The sequence below is a fragment of the Herpailurus yagouaroundi genome, unplaced genomic scaffold, assembly GCF_014898765.1.
Source record: "Herpailurus yagouaroundi ecotype Mexico unplaced genomic scaffold, PumYag 140, whole genome shotgun sequence".
NCBI classification, from domain to species: domain Eukaryota; kingdom Metazoa; phylum Chordata; class Mammalia; order Carnivora; family Felidae; genus Herpailurus; species Herpailurus yagouaroundi.
Genome location: NW_024412395.1, coordinates 95,262,765 through 95,282,119, shown reverse-complemented (window position 1 = coordinate 95,282,119; position 19,355 = coordinate 95,262,765). Strand labels below are relative to the sequence as shown.

General features: G+C 51.6%; 1 protein-coding gene and 1 long non-coding RNA gene across 9 annotated transcripts; one reads left to right on the top strand and one right to left on the bottom strand.

Moving 5' to 3' along the window:
• Positions 1-12: 12 nt before the first annotated feature.
• Positions 13-18,996, bottom strand: RUFY4 (RUN and FYVE domain containing 4). Of its 8 annotated transcripts, XM_040476205.1 has the most exons (14): positions 18,469-18,996; positions 16,987-17,135; positions 16,751-16,857; positions 15,156-15,281; positions 14,737-14,843; positions 14,248-14,391; positions 13,719-13,782; positions 13,036-13,176; positions 11,998-12,627; positions 11,136-11,242; positions 5,262-5,408; positions 3,483-3,643; positions 776-886; positions 13-249 (listed from the first exon to the last, which is right to left on the bottom strand). In XM_040476205.1, exons 2-14 carry the CDS (start codon positions 17,024-17,026, stop codon positions 38-40), a joined length of 2,097 nt encoding a protein of 698 aa, XP_040332139.1. In that variant the 5' UTR covers positions 17,027-17,135; positions 18,469-18,996; the 3' UTR covers positions 13-37. The 8 variants fall into 8 exon arrangements, 7 of the variants coding, with proteins under 7 accessions (XP_040332139.1, XP_040332142.1, XP_040332140.1 ...); XM_040476206.1 differs by lacking the exon at positions 3,483-3,643 and having other exon boundaries at positions 44-249; XM_040476207.1 differs by lacking the exons at positions 13-249; positions 776-886 and adding an exon at positions 1,457-2,824.
• LOC121031055 (uncharacterized) lies at positions 7,704-9,181 on the top strand. The gene is made up of 2 exons (XR_005790538.1): positions 7,704-7,808; positions 8,885-9,181. It is a non-coding gene; the product is annotated as an uncharacterized LOC121031055 (long non-coding RNA).
• Positions 18,997-19,355: the final 359 nt, after the last annotated feature.

Sequence of the window (19,355 nt, the reverse complement as noted above, 5' to 3'; positions counted from 1 at the left end):
CCCACACTACAGAATGCGCACACAAGTGCTGTCTGCCTTAGGTCACCAACTTCCAGAAGGCAGGACAGGTCAGACCAGAGGGGTGGGAAGGGCAGAGGGGAGGGAGCTGACGGGATGGGGTGGGTGGCCATTCTTGGGTGATCTCATTGGTCGAACTGAGCTGCTCCCTTCTGGGAGCAGGGTGGGCAGTGGTGCCCTCTCTTCTTGTAATCCACAGAGCAGGCATGGCAAACCAGGCCTCCGCAGAGCCTAGGAGCAGAGGTGGGAAGAGTGGGGAGCTCAGGGATGTGTTTGGGGGAGGGAAGCATGTTTCTCATCTCCCATCAGAGCAGTGTGTCTCAGGAGGCCTCCCCTTTCCTAAAGGGCGTCCCAGTGCCCCACCCCCTCCAGAGTCCTCTAAATGGCAATGACAGGTTCTCCTGCTGGCCCCCCTCCCTCTCTCTCATGGCTGGTCCTGCCACCATGTTCCTGGAGGAAGATGAGGGGAGCAGCTTCCTCTGTACAGGAGATCTCTCCCAGACCAGGAGCCTGTTAATCAGTCTCTTCTTGGAAGGCTGGCACAGTCCCATCTTCCAGACACTGTTGCTTGTCTGACTCCTTTCCACTGTTCTAGCTCATGTCTATGCTAAGTGTTGTGTAAAGTGAATGGCCAGCTTTACGTGGCTCTCATGAAAGCCCAGTTCCTGTGACACCTCCCTTCCCAGAGAGGGTAGAGTGCTGTGGGCTGGTGGAAGCAGGGCTGTCCCAGAGGAAAAATTCTGTGCTTTCCCATTACCTGCATGGGTACCGCCGAGACAGCCGGCCAAAGACCTTGCTGCAGTCAACACAGCATCCGGGGGCCATGGAAGAGAGATGCTGGACCTTCTGCCACAGGTCATCCTTCTCTCTGATGAGTGGATGGAGGTGGGGACACACACACACACACACACACACACACACACACACACACACCCCAGGAGGATGGAGATGACACAGGTAGAGATACCGAGACCGGGAGAAAGAGAAACACAGAGACCAAAGGAAGAGCGAGAAAGAGAGAGAGACAGAGAGAGAGAGTCATACAGAGATACACACACACAGAAACAAGAAAAGGAAGTCAGGGGGTTGGAGAGGGAGACAGAGACAGAGTGGTAGGTAGGGAGATAAATGTAGAGAGAGAGGGAAAGGCCAGGAGAAAAAGATGTGGAGACAGTCAGGGACAGAGGCAGAGAGGGAGAGAAAAATACAGAGAAAGACGGAGAGAGAGACATAGTGACAGAGAAGGAAAGAAATGAAGAGATCATGAGACACACACACACACACACATAAGAGGTGAATGAGTCTGCAGTCTTTGGGAAGATGGATGGTGACACCCCAGTCCCCTCCCCCAATACAACCTCGATCCATTATTTAAGAACCTTCATATCCCACCTCCTCCAAGGAGTGTTCCCTGATCATAGAAGCCCCCATAAGTTTCTTACGATGCCCTTATCTTTTATTTGGCACTTGATACAACCCCCCTTGTATTTATGTATGTTATACTCCTGCAAAACTATCTTTACTGTTGTTTTTTTTTTTTAAGGATGTTTAGGAATGTGGGTTTAAAGTTTTTTTTTTATCAAGATGATATATACACACGATTTAAAAATCCAACAGTGCAGAAGAACTTATATCAAAAGGAAATAGACACCTTCCCTACTCCTTCCATTCTCAATGGCAAACCACCTCTTACACTTGTCGCTTTTCTCTTTGATATTACTTCCACACTTAAGTAATATGCTCATATCCTCTTTTTTTTTTAATATATCAAGAGAGAACATCTACAGAGCTCCTTACCTTGATGTCAGAGGACTTAGCTTGTTTATTACCATCCCCGCTGAACTCCACCTCCTTCCTCCCCATGCGGTTATATCCCTATTTTTGGTTCCTCTATTACTACTGTAGTTTTACAGAATATACTCACACATTTATTTCTCACTCATTCTGTGGAGCACAGATAGCATCCTGACTGCCATTCTGTAATATGATGATACCAGCATCACTTCCTCTTCGGTTGGCCTCCTTCATCCACCTCCTACTTGTTATCTATTCCTGCTATGTCCAATATGGTAGCCACTAGCCACATGGGGCTACTTAACTTTATATTTCATTTAACTAAAATTAACTAAAATTAGAACTTCAGTTCCTCTGTCACATCAGACACATTTGTGGTACTCGGTCACTACATGTGACTGGTAGCTGCTGTATTGGACAGGGCGAGTATAGAACATTTCCATCTTCACAGAAATTTCTATTGGCTTCTATTTTGTGTACTTAATGTTGTTTAGGTAATAACATTTACATTTGTTCTATAATCACAATTGTTTACTGTGCTTTGTCTTTAGGTTGATTCTAACATTGAAAAAACCAATAAATAGTATTTATATTATTAGAAAATATATAAGCATATTGCTTCAAGGAGAGCTAAGATGTGTTCTAAACATTTCCTTGGAAATTTTTTGTTTTTCCAGGACTTTTTAATTGCCTTTCTTTGCTCCTTGCAAAGTCCTTGCATGACTTGCCTTTAACACAGCCTAACCCTCTCCTCAACAAATTCTTCATCATATCAGGTATGGCATTGATTCTCTTTTTCCCCTGAGACCTTCCTCCTCAGTACTTCTGTTTCAGCCTGGATGTACTGCTCCTTGGGTTTGCCAGCCACTTGTCATCTTGGAAATTCCCTTTTCTTCTCTCCCGGGCTAGAGCTACTGTTTCCTGAATTCCACATCTTCTCCTTTCTTGGTAAGCCAAGCTTACTTCCTTGTTTTTCCGAAGCACATCCTTAATTAACTTCCCAAGAAGGGCCCTGTGGGAGGTAAATTTTCTATAGCCTGTCTTTCTGAAAAATGTCTTTTCCCATATCACCTTCTCTACTTGTTTTATAGTTTGGCTGGATCTAGAATTCTAGGGCAAAAGTTAGCTTTCCTCAGAACTTGAAAGTATTGCACCATTGATTCTTAACATGTTTTTCTGTGTCCTACTTCCTTTATAGGTGACGTGTCTTTGAGTATATTGTCCTCATCTTTGTTTTATGGCGATTTCACAACAGTGTATCTCAATGTGGGTTTTGCTCCCTTTCACTTATTGTGCTGGTCACTCAGTGAAATCTTTACATCTGAAGATCTGCAACCATTAGAGCCTGGAAAGTCTCTCATACTTTTATCTGATATTCTCTCTCTCTCTCTCTCTCTCTCTCTCTCTCTTTTGAATTCTTATCAGTTGGAGAAGAGATAGTGAGATAGTGAATCTCCTGGAATGATTCTTTGTGTTTCTAACTATCTCTTTCATGTATTCCATCTTTTTATGCCTTTTATTCTACATTTTGAGAGATAGCCTCCTCTTCCTTTTCCCATCCTCGAGTTAAAATTTCAGAGATATTTTTAATTTCCAAGAACATTTCTCATCTTTTGTAGGTCACTTTTCACATTATCCTGTTGCATAAGAGACCAATCTTTTTTGTTTACCTTTGTCTCTGCTTCTATGTTCTAGACTCTTCTCAAACATCTGAGGATCCATGGTCATGATTTCATGTTTAAGCTGCTGGAGCTTCAACAGTGGACAGGGGTGGTTGACTTGTGGCTTCTCTTTAGGAAGGATGGGGCAGGAAGCTAACTGCTGCATCAGACTGTCAAATGCCAGAACACACTGTTGTTTATTTGGGGCATTTAACTTTGTTTAGAGAAGGAAGTTTTAATTATTTGCCTGGGAGATAGACCCCTCAGGGTTGATATTCTGAAGTTGGGGAAGCAGGCTGAAAGCAGGAGGTTTACACTGATGTTTCCAATGACTTTATCGGTCAATATTCCTGATTGCTGTCCCTTATCTCATTTCTGCCATCTGTGTTCCTAGTGTCTCTGGTCCCTGAAGTTCTAACTTGGGCTAAATCCGGTCTCTACTTCTTCATCCATTTTCTGGCTTCTGGAAATTAGCTGAAATCTCTTATCTGTGGTTGGCTCCTCCACCTTTCTCTCTATTAGAAGTTTTATTTATTTATTTATTTATTTATTTATTTATTTATTTATTTATTTATTTTTTACAATCATTCTACTGAGATCTCAGGATGGAAAGCAGATGATGTGTTGTCTACCATCTTGATGCAGAAATCAGCCTCTATAGCTTGCCTGCCCACTTTGTGCTCAGGGCCATATTTTCCATGATGCTTCTGCAAGGGACATTATATTATGTATCTTGGGATCTTGTGATGAGTTTCTTTAACACAGGAAAAAAAATTTTCTTTCCTGATGAACTGGTATATTTCCTTGGAATGCATAGTGACATTTAGGCAACTTACTGTGTTTCCATTTTTGATTCTGCCAAGATGCTCAGAGCTAAGTTTTAACCCTAATCCTAATCCCTCAAAAGTATGAATGTTTCCTCTTCCATTTCATCTATTTTTCTTAACAATCATATGTATATGTCTTTTATTGTTGGCTACCTTAAATTCTTTTGTGAGATACATGGCTAATTTTTTATATCTCCCTTTTTCCCCATTGACAGCTCTGTAGAGGAGGTCATTCTTAAATTCTTTGTTTGTTCTTTCCAGGTTGACTTCTCCCTTCTCTCATCTTTAATATCACTTGGATTTTTTGCAAGAGGATTTAGTCCTGGATGATCCCTCAGTGACCCTCCAATTCTAATGAAACCCAAGTCCAATGCTGTCCTGCTTCCTGAACTGGGTCAAAGTATAGCATTAGTTCCCTACTAGACTGAAGGGCAGAAACCAGGCTTTACACACCTCCTCCATTGCTCAGTGGTTTAGTGGTTTGGAATCCATCCTGGTGAGCTCTCTGGTACCTAGGGCAGCTGACCTGGGATGGCCCACAGGCCCAGTGGTCTCAGGAAGTCTACCAGGCAGTCAGGGGTAGCACATATGATTACCTCTTGGTTAACCTCCCTTTTTCTTCTCTCAAATCCTTCTCCATCTATGGGCTCTTTTCCCTTCCCCTAACCTTAGTAGGTATGTGTGTATGTGGGGCTGTGTTGGAGTGGTGGTGTGCCTTAGAGCTAGAGGAATCCATGCAATTATATGCGGTGTGTCCTTGGTGTCCAAGTCAGCGTCTCTGACCCTCAGTTTCCTCATCTGTGATATGAGGAGAACAGCTGGGGTGGCTAAAAGAAGATGAGTTAGCATATATTAAAGTTCTGCTCGACAGTTCTCAGCGGAGTAGAATTTTCATCACCCAGTCTCTACATTCCATATCATCCCCTCCTCTGCAGTCCTGCCCTGCTGTGTCCACCCTTACTGAATCAGTTCCAGCACCCTCATCTTCATGGCGTGGACCAGGTCCCGCTGCCCTCCAAGCTCCTTCTCATACATGGCGTCCCTCCTCTCAGCCTCCTGCTGATTCTGCTCCAGCTCTGTCTGCAGCCGGGCCCTCTCTTCCTGACACCTGGGCACAGAAGGAAGACTCAGTTCCCAGCATCTGTGACCAAGCTAGGCTGGGCCTCTACCTGACAGGGAGCTCCTGGGGGAAGCTGGTGGTACCTCCTATAGCTGATGCGCGCGCGCACACACACACACACACACACACACACACACTCCCTTCCACACACACACACTGCATACATTCTCCATACCCCCGCGCCCTCCCACACCACACATACTCACACACACATAAAACACGCCATACCACACACCAAGCTGAACACCACGGATAGCATGCCATCTATAGGCTGACTCCTTACCAACCGTCCAGAGGAATGAAAACAGGGTATAGCCTCCTGTGTTTCTTTAGAGAAGGTGAGCTAACATCTCCATTGGTTGTATTTCTTTTCTTTCCTTTTTTAACATTTCCATCTTAAAATGTAATTTTCTTGAAAGGCATGCCCACGATTGCAGCAGCTCTCTGGAGGGAAGGGGGGTATCTGGCAACCCAGGCTGTATGGGCTTTGCCCAGCTGAGAACAACAGTTGGTTTGGGAGTGGGGTAACTGGTGGAGGACTTAGGGGGATATTTTTAGGTTTTAAAATATTTTGAAAAATTATGGTACATCGTCTTTTCAATTAAGAAAATAATGTTAAACATATGGCTTCCTTAAATTTTTGTTTCAGTTTGGGCTTAGAATGTCCTCAGCTCTATTCTTGCCTCTTTTTTTTTGTCTTTGGTGGCTTCTTAGAAGGTTCCAAGAAATCTGCTGCACTAGAAATAAGAAAGTCCCAGCCCCGCCCTCCATCACTCAGATGAGGAGGGTGTTGCAAAGGTGGGTGCACATCCTGTGACCTCAGGGTGTGTGTGTGGGGGGTGTGTGTGTGCGCACGCACACACACACACGCACGGCCACACCCCTGGGCTTCAGTGTGTTTGAGACTCGCAGGAGGCTTGCCAATGAACTGAATTATGAATTTTTACAACACTGCCGTGTAGCACACCTCAGAGAAGAAAGCTGGGTAGGCTGTAAAGTCAAACTGACAACAGAGATCCACCATAATTCCAAAAAGACCAGTCCCTGCAGCTTTAAGGAAGGGTGTTCTTGTGCTTGGGCACTGGACCAGGGCTGTGTTTATTTTAATGAACATCTTGGCCTTCAGTGTCCTTGTTTCTTAATATTGGTATTTGATTTTCCTGAGCTAGTTTACTTGCACACTGATCCCAGGGCCTTTGGTGTGGCCAGTGCAGGTCCCAATGTGAAAACTGTGGTTAGTGTGTGTCTTTGAGGTGGGAGGGAACACTTATTAAGCACCATCTGTGTGCCAATGGCTGTTTGAGGTGCCAGGAATACAGCAGTGCCTACGGCTCCTGGTGGAGCTTATAGTGTGTTGGGGACAGTGGTCAAAACAAGTGATAAACCAATAGCATAATTAAGCTAAGTGTGTGACAGAGATAAATGAGGGGTGGATAGAGGCTCGAGAGGGTGTTCAGGAAAGGCTTCTTAGACAAGGTGACCTTTAAGCAGATGTAAGAGATGAGAAGTCAGCCAAGCAGAGCCAGCGAAGGTCACATGGAAAGGTCTGCAAGTTGGCAAGAACTTGCTTGTTTGAGGAACTGAAAGAAGACTAGGGAAGCTGGGATACCATGAAGTTGCAGGAGGTGGGGGTAGGCAAGAGATGAGGTGGAAAGGGGCAGGGCTGTCTCCCTCACTGGCCCCAGGAGGAGTGGACTTGAACCTCAGTGCATTGGGAAGCCACTGAAGTATTTCCAGCAGGGGCTGACAGACACTCCTGGTGCAGGAGAGGACACGGGAGGAATTAAAGTCTAGAGCACCTGTTACACGCCAGCCCCCGGGGCTTAGTGCTTTATGCCCTATTTCATTTAATTTTCACAAATATGGCAGACAGGTGATATGGTCATAATTTTACAGGAAAGAAAATAGAGCTTCAGAGAGGAAATAACACTTGCCCAGGGTCACACTGTTTGATATGTGGAGGGAGAAGAAAACTGGACGCAGGCCTGTTGGGCCATAAGCTCTATTGGCCTCCCCACCTGGCCTCCCCATACTTTTGTCCGTGCAGGGCCTGGTCGCCAGTGGTTTATGGCACAAGTGCTGAGTGGGCAGCAGGTGGGAGCAAGGGATAGATCCTCATGAGCCCCTGGTGTGCCCCAAAGGAGCTCAATGGGGGGCGGGGTGGGGAGAAGTGTTATGTCTGCCTAATTCTGTCTGAGGACCTCTTCCACTTATACTTGCCCTAAGCACTTTTGCTTTGAGGTCTTATCCAGGGGCAGAGGAAACCTACCTACTTGGAAAGATGGTCCCACAGAGCATCTGAGCTGGAAGGAGGAACTTTGGAGATCCAACTGTCTCCTTTTGCAAATCAAGGATCAGAGGCCAGAGAGGGAAGGCCAATTTCTCAAGGTACCACAGCCAGAAAGCTAGGAAGTGGGTACTAGGTGCCCCACAGCTCAGTTCCAACTGTGTTTTCATAGCCCCTGGTTGGTCTGCTAAGGCCTGAGGCCAGGCTTAGCTGGCCCACTGTGTCTTCCCTATGTGTCCAGCCTGGGGCTCTGTGCCCAAAGGGCTCTAGCCTGCCCACCTTCTGTCTATTCTCCACACCACGGACAAAGTAGTCCTGAAACCCATGGGGCTCTCCACTTCCTGCTCAAGACTCTGTTCCAGCCTTCCATAGCACAGGGAGTCTCTGTCCACTCCAGCCACATGGGCTTGCTTGATTCCAAGTGCACTTCTGGGATTTTGCCTTTGCTGGCGCTCCTGCCTGGAGCACTCCTCCCACGGTCTTTGCACGGTCATTTTCCCAGTGGCTGGGGTTTCTCCTCAACTGTCACCTCCTCAGAGAGGAACCCCATGACTCTAAATCTAGGTGAATTTGCGTGACTCTAAATCTCCTGTCTCTGTCCCCTTCCCTGGACTGATTTTTTTAACAGCGCCCATGACTACCTGACATCCTATTCCTATTTGTTGATCTAGTGTCTGTGTCCCCAAGTCTGTGAGAGCAGACACTGACTGTTCTATTCACTGCTGTCACCATGCTCATGGCCACAGGAGAGTCACAATATACTATCTGCTGACCGAGTGGGCTCCCTGGCACTTCAGTCCGGCGGTAGTGAAACAGTCGCCCCCAGCTTGATGCCCATGGCCCCTTTCCCCTGGAGTGATGTGCTCCTCCTGAGTCCCTGGATCCCAGGAGGATCCCTCCTGGCCACAGGAGCTTCTGTCCTGCTATCTGCATTCTGACGACTCTCCCGCAGATCCCCAGCCCAGGCTTCTCTGAGCTCCACACTCAGCTGTCTGCTCAACAGCTCCACTGGCATGCCTAAGGGGTGTCTCAGACTTGGCATGCTCTCCCCTCAACTCCTGAACTTTCCCCACAAGCGAGCCCTGCCACAGCACACCATCAGCTGTGACTCTAGCTTTCCAGCTGGTCAGGCTGGAAAATGAGTCATTCCTGACTCTGTCTTTCCCTCTCCCCCCAGGAAGCCCCAGCTCACGGTGAATCCAGAATCTCGCAGCTTCTCTGCACCTCCACGACCAGAGAGCATTCAGAGGCACCCCTGCCCTCCCCTTCCTCATCGCTGTCCCTGCTTCCACCTTGGTTCCTTACAGACTAGCTCCACAGAGCTCGAGCCCTTGAAAGCACAGATCAGTCCAGAATAGGCACATCTATGGGGACAAATCAGCAGTTGCCTAGGGCTGGGGGGTTGGAAGGAAGTGGGCAGTGGATGCTAATGGTACAGGGTTTCTCTTTGGGCTGATTAAAATGTCCTAAAACTGATTGTGGTGATGGATGCACAATTTCATGAATACACTAAAACCCACTGAATTGTTAAAAAAAAAAATGCAAACCTACTTAACCTTAAAGCAAATAGTCACATCTCCCTCTGCTCTGAACTCTCAGTGGCTCCTATCTCACTCCGAGTCAATGCCAAGGTCCTTTTGATGACCTGTGGTCTCCTGTTACCCAGCTGACCTCCCCCACCTCCTCTCCCTCCTCTACTCCCCTGAACCTCCGTGATATTCCTAGGACCTGCCATGCCCATTCCTGCCTCAGGGCCCTTGCTCTTCCTCTGCCTGGAATGTTCTACCACATGCCCAAACAGCCCATTCCTCATTTGCTTCAAATTTTTAACTCAAATATCACTTTTTCAGGGAGGCCTTCCCTGGCTGTGTCGCCTCATTTAATATCACCCCGACACTTCCATTCGCTGCTTTATTTTTATCTTCCTAGAACTTGTCACATCTGACATCCTATGTAATTAACCTGCTTATCGTGTTTACAGATTGCTTTCTGCACTAGAAGGTAAGCTCCACAAGGATAGGCATTTGGTCTGTTTTGTCCGCAAGAGGATTTCTGGCACACAGAACAGGCCTGGCGCAGCTCTGAGTATCTGTGGATAATGGACTGGATGACAGGTGGAGAAGAGTCGGGGCTCCCCCAGCTGAGGGAGCAGCCTGGGCCTGGTTGTCTCCTTGGAGCCTCCCAGCTGCTTCCTCCAGCCTGTCTGGATTCCCAGAGAAGGCCTCTGGGTGGGCAAGGCCTCTGCATTCACCTAGGGCCTGAATCATGGGAATCCTTGCTGACCAAACCGCCAGGCTCAGCTGAGTGTCTGGTGGGAGGAGCCCCTGGGGGCCTTTTTGGGTTGGTTTCTGGGCCTATAGTGTCTCTCAGCCTTTGAAACAAAGAGTCAGTAAACCGCTCCATGATTCAGTCTGAATCACAGCTACCCAGGCTCTGATGGGGTTTAGGCTGGTGCCTCTGGCCCTGGGGCAGGTGTCAGCCATGTGCAAGAGTCAGGGGCAGGTGAACTGACTGGGGCACACAGAGCTAAGGGAGAGAGGGACAGAGAGACCAAGTCAGACCAAGGAAGATCTTTGCATAGCAGAGGTATTTTTTAAAATTATGAAAGAGAAACTCGGACACTGAGAAAGTGTTCTCTGGGCCCTTGCAGTTAATGTAATGACAGGAAGTTGGAGAAGGTGGAGGTAAGAGTAGCTGAGGGGGAGGCAGAATGAAATAAATACAGGCACTCAAAATATTGGCGGAGGGCCCGTCTTTAAGCCCACAGGTTCTGGAATCATCTACCAGGGTGTAGACCTCAGCTCCTCCACTAGTGACACTGGGTGAATTGTGTGGCACCTTTAAGCCTCAGTTTTCCTATCTATACAATGGAAATTCTTAGAGAACTTATCTTATAAGTGTGTTGGGAAGAAACGCCTAGAACAGTGCCGGGGACATAGTAAACGCTCAGTACATGATAGTTACGATGATGATTATGCATTAAGAGAGTGAAAGAAGACTGTGCAACAGGGAACAGGAAAATGAGAGACAGAGGACAAGAGGAAAGGTGGACACTGAAGGGGCAGGAGTGTGGAGGGGCGGGGAGGGAGACTGGGAGAGAGGGGAATGGCAGTGGAAGAGGCAGCAGAGAGATAAAGGTGAGTGTGGGAGGGGAGGGAGGGACAGGAGGCATGCACCCCTCCTGCAGGCTGTTGGGAAGGCCGGTGAGGGAGGGTCTGCCAAGGGGAGGGGAGGGGTCGGTGGGAGCTCCTCCAGGAGCCCCAGGAGTAGTGCCCTGAATGCCTCAGTGTCCCAAAGCTGTGCCCAGCACAGGGCCTGGTGTACCAGAGATGCTCAGAAGCCGCTTGCTGGTGTGGCCATGAAGGCGAGTGGGCGCCTCCTGTCCTGCTGGCCTCTGCTGCCCACCTGGCAGCAGTTGCCAAGGTTACCTGCTGAGCATCTCCTGTAGTGTCCGCAGCTCCCCTTCCTTCTCCTTCAGCAGCTGCTCCTGGTGCTGCGCCCGCTCCTCGGTCTTCCGGAGCCCACATCTCAGGCTCTTGGGGGTGGGAAGGAAAGGAAAGGAAAGGGAAGCTGAAGGAGGAGGGCAGAGATCCCAGCCCCGGGTGTGACCTGACAAACATCCCCATGAGACCCCAGGGCCATGCGAGATAGCCCTTGGGTGGAGGGCTGGACTGAGGACAGCACTGGGAGCTGAGAAACCCGGCTCTGCCTGCCGCTGGGAGAGGATGATGATCACAATTCAAGAGAGTGAGAGGGGACTGTGCAACAGGAACAGGAAAATGAGAGAGGAACAGGTGAAAGATTTCTTCCTTTGCTGAAGGATGAAAGTTACAGAGCTCAAGGATACAAAGAAGGCGGAAGGAAGGCTTGAAATTGATCTTGGGGATCTCCAGGAGAAACATCTACAACCAGAGCTGCTTGGTGGGATGTGCAGCAGCAGAACTTAGACATTGGTGGGAAATCTGCCAATAATGAGGGCTACTGAACTTGAGAACCTGTCATTGCCCCCAGAGAACTCTTGGGGGAGGGGGGGGTCTCAGACTCCAGGGCCTGCAGGAGCCAGGCAGGTAGTACTGGTGAATAAAGTGGGCTTGCCGTGAGGCCGTAGGGAGAGGCAGGGACTGTGGTGACCTGAAGAAGACCTTCTCAGAGAATAATAACCCTGTGCAGACCAGTCAGAATTATCTGTGGGCTGGAACGCACCCCTCCCCCCGCACCACTGAAGACTCCCACCTGGGGGCCAGGTTAGAGAGGGGAAAGGAGACAGGTACAGAGCTCAACTGCTCTCACCTTGACCACATCCTGCAAGGCCACTTCTGCTTGCTCCTTCCTCCTGGTCACACTGGTCTCTCCTGTTTCCTCTTGTGGTTTCTCTGGGGTGAAGTCTTCCTTTGTTCCCAGGCCCCAAAGGACCCCGGGCTCCCCTGGAATGCTAGGCACCTCCCACTCCTGCTGGTTCCCTGACATTGTGTCCTCTATTGTCCCTGTAGGGCTGGAGGCCAGTAGCCTATGGGCATGACCCTGCTCTGCTCCACCTTCATGAGTCCCCTCCGCACTGGGAAGAATCCTTCTGCCCTTGGCCTCTGTGCCTATCACCTCCTTTGGAGCCCTCTCAGACCCATCTCCCTGTCCCTGGATGCTGGGTGTTGAAATCTCCAGGCAGATCCCAGTTCTTGGGGCTCCTTTCTCCTGGGCTTGCTGAAGTTCCTCCCCTGCTGGTTCCCACATGCCCTGGGAGGACCCGAGGCTCCTGGGATCTTCTCTTTTCTTTTCCAAAAAGAGAAGAAGGTGCCTTTGTTGCTGGGACCTGGGGAGTCCGGCCAACCAGTCTTCCCTGGGTGCATCTTGCAGACAGCTGGTTTGGCTAGTGTGCAGCTCCTCTGGCTGGACTGCTGTGGGGTTTCCACGTGTGGCTGAGATCTGCAGAGAAGCCCCAAAGCCATCACTGCTCTCAGCACCAATTTGCCAACCAGGTGGGTGGGAGAGGCCACAGACCTAATCCAAGGAACTTACTAAATCTAAAGGAATATTGATTCAGGGCCCAGGAATCGGAATGTTAACATCACCCCAGGTGGAGGGGAGGCCCCAGCTTTGATCCTGGTCAGGGAGCAGTAGTGCTTCTCAGTGCTCTTTTCTGTGGGCGCCCCCCCCCTCCCTGCCTCCCCTGCGTCTTCTGGAGCGATCTGGTTTCTACTTCCCACCCTCTCCTCTGACCCTGCCCCCTGAAATTCTCTGGGTCTCAGTTTTCTTGTCTGTAAAATGGGAATAATAACGCCTGCCTTGCAGAGTTGTGAAAGCTTAAACAGACCGACAGCAGCTAAGGGTCACCTCTCCTGAGAAGCCGTCTCCAGGCTCCCCTGTTCCTCCGTGCACGGCTGCATCACCGCACTTAACAGGTGGCGTTGCAGTGTGTTCCCCCTTCTGGGCACAGGCTGAGTCCTCGCGGTATCCGTACCTGGTGCTAGGAAGCTGGTGGAGTGTAGAATGAGACTGGGGAATGACAATGGCCATGAGCTACCACTGACGGAGCACGTGGCCAGGGGCCTTGCTCTGTGCTACACGCAGGCTGTCTCTACACTTCCTCACAATCACCCTGCAAGGCAGGGCAAGTGCCTTGCCAAGGGCCTTGGTTATTAGGGGCAGAGCTGGGATTTGAACCCAGAAACCTGACTCTTCAATCTCTCCAACTGAATGAACTGAGACGTTTGCAAATTGTCCAACGGAGATTGTTTCCTTGGTGTGCATCCTACACGCTTCCGGTTACCCTCCCCACCGCCTCCTCCTCTCCTGGGCCCCATGGCTCCCGCCGATGGTGCCAGTGGCCCCCTTCTCTCCCCGATATCCTCACCACCTTAGGACTACGAGCCCTTTCTTGTCCTGTGGCTACCCAGTCCCCAGGTCTACATGCCGGCCTCTCTGTCTGTCTGTCTGTCTCCTCAGCTACTGCCTATCCTGTGGGGCCCAGCAGAGGCGGAGAAGAGGCAAATCAGAATGAAGTTGGGCAGAGGCACCTGCTTTGGGGAGTCTTTGGTCTTTCTGGGTCTTCTTCCCTGGCTCCGGCTGGGGCAGCAAGACCTGCAAGGGAAGGTGGCAGGGGGACCACGGGCCTCTTTCCAGCAGTGGGCGTGGTGCTCAGCAGCAGGACATCCCACCTCTCCACCCACCCACTCATTTCGCTTCCGCTCCCGCCTTCCCTCCTCCCCACCCTTCCATCCTCATGTGTGCATCCCCCTCTCCATCCATCCACGAGCCTTGCCCACCACTCGTCCTAACAGCCACCATACGCTCGTCCTTCGAACCCTCCACCCCAACCATCCAACGACTCTTCAGGGAGTGTGCGGTCTATGCAGCATCATGTGACAGGACAGATCGTGCCGGGAAAATAGAAGTCTGGGGAGGTGGAGAATCAGAGGCTCAGACAGCGAGGAAGGAAGAACTGATGGGACTGGAGGCTGAGTTTGGAACTTGCTTGGGATGCGTGGTGGTCAAATGGCAGGAATGCACTGAAGAGAGGCTTCCCTTCAAGCTAGACGCACTCACTCTGAGAACATGGGCCAGGCTTCATCTAGGTCCGGCCACCGCAGGTTCAAGTCGAAGGTCACTCCATTGAGAGCATAGAGAGAATCCAGGAGGTCTTCCCGGAGTTCAGGGCACACCAGAGGGCTCCGGGGGCCATACCATTCCCTGTGTTATCGGTAATCAGCAGACTTGGCCTTTGGTAATTGGCCTTGGTGCTGTGGCCGCCCCCGCCCCCAGGGGATCTTCCTCTGCTATACACCACCATGGGATGGTTCCCCCAAGCAGGGCTGTGGCCCTTGGGGAGCAAGAGGCTTAAGCATCATGGTGCTACGAGGACTCCTGGGTTCTGACGCCCCCTCTGCCCTTTCTTCCTGGACTTTTCCCTCATGGCTGTCATTTTAGTTGTCCTTGATATTAACCCATCCATCTGGGGGGCAAAGAGGCATCTTTCACAAGGAACAGACAGTAGACTCAGAGGGTGTCAGTAGGATCATGTCCCAACAGCCCCACCTGGTGAGCTTGGGGTTCAGAAGGCAGAGCTGCAGGGACTCGGCCAGCTGTCCGTGGGCTAGGCAGAAGCGGATGAAGGCACGGCCTTTTGCTAGAGAAGTCTTCAACTGCAGGGTGCACAGGGGGCGAAATGGTGGGGAAGAGGTGGGGAGGTGGGGGCCTGGTGTGGTATTAGATCAGAGGGAAGTCGGCCAGGACAGAGAGACAGGATAGGGACCCGTGCTGTTTGCGAACGAAAGGGGTGGCTGGAGGGCTGCTGAGGGCAGGGCTAATGAGACACGAGGGCCGGGTGAGGGGTCTGTGGTCAGTGGAACAGGCATGGGTGGGAGAGGGGCTCCCGGAGGCCATCCCCATCAAGGGCCTGGTGGCAGGACCCCCTCATGCTGAGGCCAGTCTCCCTGCCAGCGGGCACTGGATACCTTGTCCTGTGAGCAGACGAAGCGGGCCGGCTCCGTGCTGCCCCGCTGTTGCCGTAGGCCAGAGCAGAGGAAGTCCCAGTAATCCTTCCGAGGCCTCAGGAGGCTCTTCTGCTCTTTCTGGTCAAACTGGGAGCAAGACCAGGGAAAGGAAGGCATGGAAATGTTTCCTCCCGGAACCCACCTTGCATTCCAGCACGCTGAGAATGGAGGGGAAAGGGCTACTGCAGGCAGACCTGGCTTCAGGAGCTGGCTCTGCCCTCAAAGGCTGTGTGACCACGCTCAAGGTGCAGGACCTCTCTGAGCCTTTGGTATTCTCATTCATTCATTCCAGTAATACTTACTGAGCACTTACTATGCGTCAGGCTCTGCTCTGTGCCCTGGGAATATACAGCAGTGAGCAAACTGACCTCATGAGCTTATACCTTGGTAGTGGAGACAGACAATGTGCAGAGTAAGTAGAACATATAGGATGTTAGATGGTGCTGACTGCTAAGGAGAAAAATAAGGCAGGGAAAGAGAATAGAAAGCATGTGGTATGTGCACACGTGTGTGTATGTGGTGTGTGTGTGAGATGTGTGCGGGGTGTGTGATGTCTGTGAGCGTGTGGTGTGTATGTGTGTGTGTGTTTTAAAAAATTGTATTAGGGTGGCTAGAGAGAGCCTCACTGAGGCGATACTGTTCAAAGTCCAGATCCAAAGGAAATGAGAAATTGTGCCATTCAGATTTCTGGGGGAGAGCATTCCAGGCAGAGGGCAAGTGCAAAGGCCCTGAGGTAGGTGTATGCTTTCGAAAGATCAAGGAGGTCAGTGTGAATGGAATGCAGCAAATGATGGGGGTAGACTGGCAGAAGATGAACACATGCATCCTACCAACCTCACATGTACACTCACACCACACACATGTGCATAACATGCAGAAGAAGAACATGCAGGGTATGTGCGTGTATGTGGGGCTGGTAAGGTCATCCAGCACCTCAGGGGGTTATAATGAGAATTTAAGGGGCACCTGGGTGGCTCAGTCGGTTAAGCATCCTCCTTCGGCTCAGGTCATGATCTCACGGTTTGTGGGTTCAAGCCCCGCGTCGGGCTCTGCGCTGACAGCTCGGAGCCTGGAGCCTGCTTGGGATTCTGTGTCTCCTACTCTCTCTCTCTGCCCCTCCCCTACTTGTGTGCATGTGCTCTCTCTCCCTCTCCCTCTCTCAAAAATAAGTAAATAAACATTTGAAAAGAAAAGAATGAGAATTTAATAAGGTGGGGCAAGAGAAGGGCTTTGCCCGGCCCTTGGTAAGTGCTCAACAAAAGCGCCAGCAGCAGAAAGGTCCAGCCCTAGGACATCTCAGCTCTGAGACTTCAGTCCTCAGAGAAAGGTGGCTGCCCTACCCCACCCCACTCCGCCCTGCCCCAGCCTCCTGTCCACCTCGTGCCCCAGGCTGCAATGTCAACCTCCAAGGGTGAGGTTAGATGTCGGGAAGGGCTTGCTGACTCTGAGGGTGCTGAGGTGGCCAGTGGCTCTTACTGAGTATCTGGGAAATCCCTGCTGGTGACCTGGGCCTGGAGAGAGCGGGGTGGGAAAGGGGCGGGGCGGGGGGGGGTCACCTGTAGCAGCAGCTCCAGGCAGCCACAGAGTCTGTGCAGCTCAGCGCTGGCATCTGTCACTGGAGGCTGCCCGGCAGGGTAGCCCTGGAGGATGGCGGAGACGGCAGCTGCAGGGGCGGGGGCGGGGGGATGGCGGACATCAGGCAGTAGGTAGTGAGGGCTCTGACGGAGGGGCTCCCAAGAGCCCTCACCTCTCTCCCAACTCAATCCCAGAAAATCTCTCAGGACACACTCACCTTTCAGGTTCCTGGTGAGGATGGCCCCTTCCTCTGCCATGAGTATTTCAAAATGATGTGATTCTTTGTGGCTCTGCAGGGTCAGTCCAGGAAGGAGCCTCCGGGCTCAGCTGCCCAGTGGTCTCCTTATACAGAGGAAGAATCAGCGCCTAGGCCAGGAATGGGAAATATCTTGAGTCACACGGTGAGTCAACTGGTAGGATAGACACTTGGGCTCTTCCTCATAGGCCAGCATGGGAAGGGGATGGTATGGGCCCCACACCAGGGGAGCAGTTCCTGGGTGCTAGGCCCTATGTTCTGTGCCTGACATCTTTGTCTTGTTCAGTCCCCATAATAACCTAGGAGGTCATTAACTCCATGAAAAATTTTTTTTAATGTTTATTTTGAGAGAGAGAGAGAGAGAGAGAGAGAGAGAGAAAGAGAAAGAGAGAGAGAAAGCGTGAGTGGAGGAGGGGCAGAGGGAGAGAATCTCAAGCTGACTCTATGCCCAGCTCGGAGCTGGACTCGGGGCTCGATCTCATGACTGTGAGATCACAACTGCGAGATCATGACCTGAGCCGCTATCAAGAGTTGGAAGCTTAACTGACTGAACTACCCAGGCCCTAAGTGGAGAAGCTAGAGTTTGAACTCAGGCCTGGGTGTCCACACACAGGGCAACCTGATGTGAGCGACCCTGTGAGGGCTCACGCCATGAGGACACTGGGCTGAGGGACGGTCACCCCTCTCTGCCACAGGGAGCCTTGCCAGAGCAGTCATCATCCTTGAGGCGCACATTCATCCTTTCCTGGCCCCCAGCTGAGTGGAAAATGTGTGTTGTTTGAGGAAAGGGAGGCAGAAGTAAAATGAGGCCCTAGAGCTGGGACTGGGCCAGAATGCTGGGTGTGTGTGGGGGGGCAGGGCACCTGGTTTTAATCCTGTGGTTCTCCCCCGCCAGGGGATCACAGCCTTTCTTCCCCCGTGGATCCTGGGGCTCAGATAGGAATACTGTGGCCGCTGGGGGCCAGTGGCTTATCCTGATGTCACCTGGAATAAAGACCAGTCATGGGAAACCCCAGGGGTCCTGTGTCTCAGACGATAGTTGCTGGAATTCGGGGGTGTGGGTAGGAGTAAAGAAACAGGGGACACAGTGGAGGGAGAAAGGGAGGCAAACAAAGGTAGACGAGGGTGGAGGGTGGAGATGGTGCTCAGGAAACACTGAGCTGGACGTTGAGAGCCCTGGGTCTTCATCCTGACCCTGCTACTAACTCACTGTGTGGCCTTAGGCTCATCATTGGCTTTCCCTGGGCCTCAGTTTCCCCATCTATAGACCAAGGGGGTGGGCTGAGGGTTTCTGCACCCCTTTCCAGTCCAGATCCACTTTGAACTCCATGAACACCTAGATGTGCCTCATCACCTCTCATTTCTATCCAAGTGTCCCTGCCTCTCGCTCCCAGCATTGCCCCATTTCTCCAGCCACCCCTAGACCCCTTCCTTGCTACTCACCTGGGAAGGCTGGCTGGGAGACGGAGAGCCGGCACTGCAGCCCGAGCCTGTCACTTGTGACCGTGGGTCCCGCGCAGCCTTTCCCAGAGTGCGGCCTGGGAAGTGACTCAGGCCCAGCCCAGCAGGAGCAGGAGGAGCAGAAAATCATGGGGGACATGGGGGAGAGGCGGGATCCAAGGCACCAGGGCAGAATGGGTAAGCTGGGGGATGGTACCCTTCGGGCAGATGGGGTGGCAGATTCACTTGTTGGCCAGACACCAACTCATCCAGAGCCACAGCGGCAATTGCCCCTATATGCGAGTTTCCTTCCCTTTCTCAACAGGGTCACTGGCTCTTGCCTTTCTTCCTTGTCGCCACCAGGCGGCACAGAGAGGCTGTGATTGCTGCTCTACCAGAAATTCTGTCTTTTCGAGCCTCGGTTGAACTGCGGAGCAGGTGGGGAGGAGGAGGACAGGGTCCCACCACGTATCTCCCTCCCCTTCCCCACCTCAGTCTCCGGGTCACCAGCGCCATCCTGCTCCGCCCCGCACTCACCCCTAGAAGAATGGAAGTGAAGCCACTGTGAACCCGGGTTCACAGCTGGGTTGCCCGGGTGGGCCGTGTTCTCCCACCCTGGCTGTGCCCCGCCTCCTCGAGGCCGGGGTCTTTCCACCTCCGGGTCCTCATTTTTCCAGGCTGGGATGCCCCGAGGGCTAGTATTGGGGGCCGAGAACAGAGGGGCAGGCACCTGCGAAGACTACTGTTTCACAGACCTCAGGAACCGCCTGGAAACTGGCACTCGAGGTGGCCGAGCCCGGGTCCGCCGTTCCGCCGCGGACTTCCTGCCCGTCTCTCCCTCTCTGGGACACGGTCTCCCCGCGCAGAGGCTCCGGCCCCCATCTCTGTCC